This window comes from Agrilus planipennis, unplaced genomic scaffold, assembly GCF_000699045.2.
Source record: "Agrilus planipennis isolate EAB-ADULT unplaced genomic scaffold, Apla_2.0 scaffold171, whole genome shotgun sequence".
NCBI lineage: Eukaryota > Metazoa > Arthropoda > Insecta > Coleoptera > Buprestidae > Agrilus > Agrilus planipennis.
The window spans coordinates 524,077-531,460 of record NW_020438994.1 but is presented as its reverse complement, the minus strand read 5'-3'; the positions used below and the strand labels follow the sequence as shown (position 1 = coordinate 531,460).

General features: G+C 30.8%; 2 protein-coding genes across 3 annotated transcripts in view; one reads left to right on the top strand and one right to left on the bottom strand.

Annotated features, from left to right (window-relative positions):
• Nucleotides 1–3,106, bottom strand: part of LOC108739362 (homer protein homolog 2) — a 31,856-nt gene extending 28,750 nt beyond the window's left edge. Inside the window, exons 1-4 of the mRNA XM_018473242.1 lie at nt 2,910–3,106; nt 2,469–2,757; nt 1,971–2,136; nt 739–961 (exon numbers count right to left, since the gene is read on the bottom strand). Of these exons, the coding sequence (XP_018328744.1) occupies nt 739–961; nt 1,971–2,136; nt 2,469–2,757; nt 2,910–2,935 (704 nt within the window). The 5' untranslated portion in view covers nt 2,936–3,106. The remainder of the gene's footprint in view (nt 1–738; nt 962–1,970; nt 2,137–2,468; nt 2,758–2,909) is intronic.
• Nucleotides 3,107–4,668: 1,562 nt separating this feature from the next.
• On the top strand, nt 4,669–6,920 carry LOC108739361 (protein-serine O-palmitoleoyltransferase porcupine). Of its 2 annotated transcripts, none has more exons than XM_018473240.2 (6): nt 4,669–5,048; nt 5,101–5,314; nt 5,372–5,588; nt 5,639–5,745; nt 6,050–6,279; nt 6,353–6,920. In XM_018473240.2, exons 1-6 carry the CDS (start codon nt 4,898–4,900, stop codon nt 6,763–6,765), a joined length of 1,332 nt encoding a protein of 443 aa, XP_018328742.1. In that variant the 5' UTR covers nt 4,669–4,897; the 3' UTR covers nt 6,766–6,920. The 2 variants fall into 2 exon arrangements, with proteins under 2 accessions (XP_018328742.1, XP_018328743.1); XM_018473241.2 differs by having other exon boundaries at nt 4,671–5,048; nt 6,050–6,227; nt 6,353–6,475.
• The last annotated feature ends 464 nt before the right edge of the window (nt 6,921–7,384 follow it).

Below are 7,384 nucleotides of genomic sequence, written 5' to 3'. Positions count from 1 at the left end.
AAATAAATAAATTTAAACTATTAAAGAGGTTTAACTTGAACATTTTTCCGACGTTTAACCGACAGCTATAGTTGACATTCTCAGGAAATGCAGGGAGGTTGTAATGTCCTTCGCTGGATTGTACTAATAGTAAGATTGAACTGACACTTTTCGTGGTAACCACATTTATAAGTGGAACAGGTTAGGACCTATTAGGACCACCTCCATTTTGTTAAACATGTTAGAGCGCTTAAGTATTTCGACTGCTTTTCTCTTAGCTCTTCTAGTAACTTCGCAAATTTACAAAGATGTCGGTGTTTTAAATAGATAGCACGTATCTCTCGCATGGTATTTTTTGCCACCGCGGATTTGTCACGTGACCGGTGTATCAACTAATGTGAAATCAAACGTGGTCATGCTGTTTTCCGGAGAACAATGTTTGATAATTAAACCTAATACAATCCCATCCACATAAAGTGCCGACTTATTGTAAATTTACTATTTAATATAATAAAATTTCAAATTATGCATTAAAAAAATTACTAAACTAAAAACCGATTCCCATTAGACGTGCCGGCCAAGGTCTAGTCATAGTCAGATCAAAATATCGTTGAAGAAAAACACGAGACCATTATCTGACCATACCTGATAATATGAATGCCATACAAAATGTATGCTAGGATATTTTACTTAACTGAACGCACCGTGATTGGACCTGTAGTATTAACAGGGCTTAATTCATTATATTATTGTACTTACCTCTGAGCAAGGGCTAATTTTAATCGATCATTTTCATATTTAAGTTGAGCAGTATCAAGTTGAGAAGCATTAGTTGATTGTCCATATCCACCTTTTTCCAGTTTAATTTGATGACTAGGACTTTCATTACTTTGAACTGCTGAGAGTGAATGACTTCTTGAATGAACTACATCATCGTCAATTTTATTAGGATTGGGAGGAGACTGAAACGATGTTGCTCCACCTACAATATTTTGAAAATGAAAGTAACCATCATGCAAAATATACTTCTTCCCTATACTGCAATTCGTATTTTTTGGAAGACCTTTACATTCGATATGATTAGTTTTAGTAGATATTTTTAAGTAGTAAATATTTATATAAAAAAAGAATTAGAATGGTTAGAAATGTCCAATTCAGTATGCAAGTATACAAAAAAAATAATATAAACATAAATCTATACTAATAATTAATTTTAATTAAATATGCAAAAAATTTTACATACTTTATGCTCGTCAGTTTTAAGACAATTAATACTAAGTGTAAATTGCATTGTTAGTAACCATTACAATAGCTAACTCTAAACTTGTTATACATACAAGTAAATTATATGATAAAACACTACCAAACAACAATTAATATTCATTAACAATTACATTCCTTGTTTGCATAACAGTTTAGATAAGAGTCATTATGTGTTGCAAAAGACGCGATCAAGATATAGATTTAACTCGGCTTTCATTCAAGTAATGAAAATAAAAATAATTTTCAAAGTAACTCAAAAAAAGCTGCTGCTGTTCTGAATATATTTTCTTTTAAACAAAGCAGAAGGGGTTTGCCAAATTATAATAAACTATAATTTTAATTTGTCACCCCAAAACAAAAAATTACCTTCACAAAAATTGTTAGGTTTTCTCTTTCTGGTCAGAAATCAGGCCTGGGACCCTGATAAGGCCCTATGATATCCTAATTTGTTTTCTTTAAGTAGACGCCTCTATTTTTTATTGCAGAATATGACCACAAGGAACATAAATGACACATTCAAACATGGTTTAAAAAAATTTTTCAATATCCGGATTTTACACTGTCCCACATAATTTCTTTTTCAATTAACTTAACTGCAATACACTTTTTAATAGAAATTATAAACCCCGTCGGTATTAGATCGGCTCGAATCAAATTAAATATAGTCTATTTAAGTTTAAATTTAAAATAGCTGCATTAGCTTAAATGACGATTAATAAAATTATCACCTGGTGGATCAAGCAAGTTTTCTGGATTCGCATCACATCCAGTAGCAGCTCTTGAAGTGACAGGACTAGCATTAGCACTTGTTACAGGTGTAACAACTCCATTGGCAGTAACCTTACTTATTGCTGTTCTCGTTGCTTCTTTTACTTCATTAAACTTATCTATAAACTACAGTACAAAATGAATAAATAAAAAGTAATTACTACAGTAATGTATGGCATAGTAAAGACAATGAATATGTGTTTGCACTACAATTCATAAGTAATATCATTGCTGCATAAAAATGTAGTATCTACACAGAAACAACAACTATATTTACTATTTACACCAACACTAAATGATGGTTTTTTTGCAAAATCAAAAAAAGGATATAGACCCATCTTTAGATATGACACTAATTTCATAATATAGGTTGTTTCCTACTTCAATTAAATGCCCACATGTTTGCAAAAATTTTAAACTATTAGTGATAAAAATTAATAATTGACCAACTATAATACCTTTTGAAGTTCAGACTCTGAAGAAAAGCCGAGTCCATAAACTGTATTAGCTCTAACATCTGACCACTGTCCAAATTTTTGTGAAGTTTTGGTAAATGTCATAGTTGGTGTTACTGTGCTATTTATTACTGCTTTGGAACCTTCTACACTAATAATACGATATAAGCTTCTTGACGAATCGTAAAAAAATGAAACATTCACAGCAGCTGTAGAAGCAGGCATCCACGACCTTTTTGTTTTAGGGTCGATATGAAATACATGAGCCTTACATGTGAATATTGGTTGTTCTCTACAAGTAAAAATCTATTTTTATTTATAATTCAAATGGTAATAAAAAAATACTTAAAATTTATTAACTTAAGATTTATTAAGCTATCACCTCTAATTGTAAGTTTAATGTAGGTACAACAGGTTTAATAAAATAAAATAGGAAATGCATACCCCATGACTTCCTTGCCTAAAGTCATTTAGAATTTAAGATTGGAAAACACTTTTCATATATTTCCAGAATCACCTTTGTGTATTTACAATTAAAATCTCACTTACATAGTTTACAATAAAAACTGTTATATTAATTAATCTACATTAATGCTAAACGCAAAACGCCTCTCCTATTTCACTTCATTGACTTCGTTCCATAGACAACTGATAGACAACCATAGTAGACAACTTTGTTCATAGATAATAGACTTTGTTCGCTTCGTTCTATGACCATCTTCGATAAGATGACCGTTTTTCCTGTATGGATACATTCCACTAGGCGGTAGGTGTCACAAAACTTATAAAGCCGCGATTCGGAAGTTTCACCGTTGGTTTGAAGGCAATGTAAACATTGGAGCATGAGCAGCTAGTAATTGAATTGACAATTTATGAGCTTATTGAAAGGTTATATTTTCTTTTGGAAATATTAATAATAACTGCAACCGTGGAATCGCTGTATGCGTGCGGTCAAAAATAATAACGTAATCGATGGCGTTTTTAACAACGCCGCGACGAACGCAATCGTTTTACAGGGGGACGGTAAGGACTCTTGGGTCTAGACTATAGACATACTGTGGAAATGTTAAAGAACTAAAGTAGACCCTAGATTTATACATTATAATAACCGCTACAATGGCTCTCATAGGTTGCCCCCCAAGTAATCAAGTTCACATGTTGTAACTTGTAACTGAGAACATAAGTATAAATGGGTAACAATCATAGATATAGATAGACACGTCTATGGTATAAACTCATTGAGTCATATTTATTTTTATGCAACCTGCAGGTGTGTTGGACTATATACTGCCATATACCTAATACTACTATATTGCTAGTCCCCGTAAGTGGCGGCGTTGTCGAGCAAGAAAGACAGCAACTACATACTTCTTCTCACTCGTTTATACTTGATGCGTATGCGCAAGCGTTGCGACTGTAGTGGGAGAAGCCCTCATCTCCCACAGCTTCTAATGTAGTTAGAGTAGACAAGTTTTCGTATGCGTGGTACCTTCTCGGACATGCGCACAATGTTCAAAGTCTAAATGAGGGTGACAGACATATATATGTCTGCATCGTTGGGTCGTCATCTTTTTCTGGACTCCTACTAGCAATATAGGAGTACTAAGTATATGTGTTGGACTTCCCTCTCTTCGTAATACGTTACGTTTACGTCATTATGTCTTATGTCATATGTCAAAAATAGAGTGCAATGGTTTGAGATGTAACATGAATGTTTTCCAGAGTTAAAGTACTGAAATTGGACTATTTTTAAAACAAACATCGATATTTTTCATTGAATGTATTTGTTCTGTTCACTTTAACATATAATTACCTATATATTTGAATATATATGTATATATTTATTATCATTACATATGCGACATGTAAAAAAAGCATACTTAACCTAAAATTTTGATGAATGTAACGTACGTACCTTCAGCGAGTTAAGTACTCCTTTTGTATGTAGGTAGATATGTTACGTTTTCATTTTTTCTCAACCATGTGGCTGATTTGACTTTGCAATTGCTTTAAGTAAATTATTGTCTCACAATAGAGTTATACATTTTTTATTTTTGAGGGATTTAAAAGTCTTTTTGATTAGAAACCCATTATTGTTACTTCATTGTTGCTTTATTTTTCATACGGCGCATGCTCATAAAACGATAACATTAGCAACAGTTAGCAGCATGTCTATGAGCAACATTATTAATGGTCTAATTTTATCTATGGGTCTAATAAAACTAAACAAGACCGTATTAGTACGTTAGCAGTGTTTATTATACGTAGTTATGAACTTTTTATGAATGAAATCTAAACTAATGTATATAAACTTAAACAGAATTTTTGTTCAATTCTACCTCGCATTAGAATAGGTCATTTTAAATGAACAATGGTTCTTATTTTGCCCTTTGTTATTGTTAGAGACGATAAGAAATGGACAACCTTTTTAAATGGATTCTGAGGATAGATACTATTATGATTACACTCCAACTGTATATGAAGTTTTCGAATATTGTGTTTTTCCGTCTATAAATGGAATTTTACCAACGTTAAAAAATTTAATAATTATTAATTTTTTGTTCAATGTTTCTATACAATCAAGTAAATTATGTTTGTTCATTTCATAAAAATGTGTTACATCAGTTTGTTGTAGGGTTAATATCTGAAACCACATATAATGGATTGTCTATCCTACTTGGATTCCTATTACTATTTTTTACACTCCCAGAATTGAGTATTTTATGTATTGTAGGGTTTATATGTCTCACTTATGTATTTCTTCTTACAATTTGCAAAATTCAAAAACATCGAAGACTGAATCTCGAATATTTGACAGGATTTGTTTGTGCAATAGTTTTAGTAATATGGTAAAAACAAATGTACTCATTATAAATGAATTTCAATGTATTATACTTAAATTGTAGTGAATTTGGCTTTAACAGTGATACTTGGATTCAATTGAGAGGTTTTTTTATGATAGCATGTATGAAGATTATTTCGTTCACTTCAGATTTGCAAAGAGGAGAAGAGTATAGATCTGTATTATTTTTTGGTTACATTTTATGCCCTGCTAATTGTCTGTTTGGTCCTTGGGTTTCTGTTGGCGAATATAAAACTTTGTATAAGAATCCTGGAAAGAAGGTAAATGTATCCATCAAATTTAGCAACGAATTAAATTATCCCTTTTTTAGAATTTTAATTGGGCAACAAGAATTATTTGTAGTCTTTTAAATGCAGTATTCTTTTTAACTCTTTCAAATTGCTGGGGAACTTATTTTATTCCTGATGGAAGTTTCAAGTAAGTAAAGATATTCTAATTAGTCTATGCCTCTTATTGCTTCTGTGTGAATTTGGCTGTAAAGTATTTTATAAGAGTCAACCAAGTTATAAGTCTTAATAAATTAATATAAGCAGTAATAAAAAAACTAGTTTAGCTTATTTCTGTGAATTGTTTGATTAAATATGAATGTGCGGAAAGAATATGAACAAAAAAAATCGTACAATTAGATGCCAAAATGTACCTCATAGTTTTTATTCATTAACTAACAAGTTAAAAGTTCAGTAAGATAAAGTATAATTGAATATAAATATTGTTTTTGTAGATGGTTTGAAGCATATCGTCAAGCACTTTCCTTTAGATCGAGTCATTATTTTATATCTTATCTATCAGAAACTTCAATGATAATTGCAGGATTTAATAATAAAAAAAATGAACAAAAGAAAGGCCATTGGAGTTATGAAATAACACATCCTCTAGACATTGAAATCCCTTCCTCCCTGGTTAGTGTCGTTATTAGTTGGAACATACCAATGCACAATTTTTTAAAATATTGTAAGCAAATTCTGGAGTATTATAAAATTACTAAAGTGGCTGTGCTTTAGTTATTTAATTATTTGCATTTCAGATGTTTACCGAACATATTTGAAATATGGTCGTTTTAGAGCAATTTTTATAACATACTTTATATCTTCGCTTCTACATGGTTTTAATGTTGAAGTTGCTGCAGTATTGTTAACAATAGGCATTTATTCTTATGTACAATTAGTAGTTCAGGATAAGATATCTTCTGTTTTTGATTCATGTCTGAAAGTTCGTCATTGTAAAAATTGTAAACACAAATTTACTAGAAAAGATATTAGAGTAAAACTTGTTCGTTGTTTATTTTCTTTATTGACAATTTTTCACTCAATTTATCTCGGGGTATTGATGGATGCAGTTGGAGATCCTAACAGGGAAAGTTTTTATGAAAAATGGTCAAACTTGAATTTTCTTAGTCATTGGGTAATGCTTGTAACTTATATATTTGGAATTATTTAAATGCTAGTTATACAATCGGTAAAGACTAATGAATTTTTGTATTTGCGATTAATTAAGAAATAATGTTTTATTGTACATATCTTCAAATGATGCTGTTTTTCATTAATTATATGTTAATTTTTTTGTAATAGTTTTATAATAAATAATTATTACACCTTTCTTTGTTCATTACTAAGTAAGTATAATTCACTTTACGTTACGATACGGATACAGATGAGGGCGACAGATGTTAGTTGACTCAAGTAAACAGTAAAATAGCCCCCTCCAGATCTTTGTTTCTATACCCATTAGGAATTACCCGCGCGTTATTGAAAAGACGGATGATATAATTTGAATTGAAAGTAATTGAATTGCCTGTGATCTTTCGACAGGCGTACGAACTAGAATCTATAATGGAAGTGCAGGTTCGTTTATTTTACCTATGATTGATAAATCTGTACTTACTATAGGAGTCTGTATAACTGCCTTAAATTATGAAAATCTGATTTTCCCGTAATATTCCTTCATATTATTTAATTATTTATAATTTATATTCTCTATATTGCATGTATTCAGTATATTGCTATTATTATTGTTGTCGTTGTTAACTTATTATTTGTAGGTACCTACCTATATTTAG

Bases quoted from the DNA above. Each gene is read 5' to 3' on its own strand.
- LOC108739361 (XM_018473240.2), top strand. From the start codon at position 4,898: ATGGATTCTGAGGATAGATACTATTATGATTACACTCCAACTGTATAT. The intron at 5,049-5,100 runs GTAAATTATGTT...AGTTTGTTGTAG, and splicing joins CAATGTTTCTATACAATCAA to GGTTAATATCTGAAACCACA. The intron at 5,746-6,049 runs GTAAGTAAAGAT...TTGTTTTTGTAG, and splicing joins ATTCCTGATGGAAGTTTCAA to ATGGTTTGAAGCATATCGTC.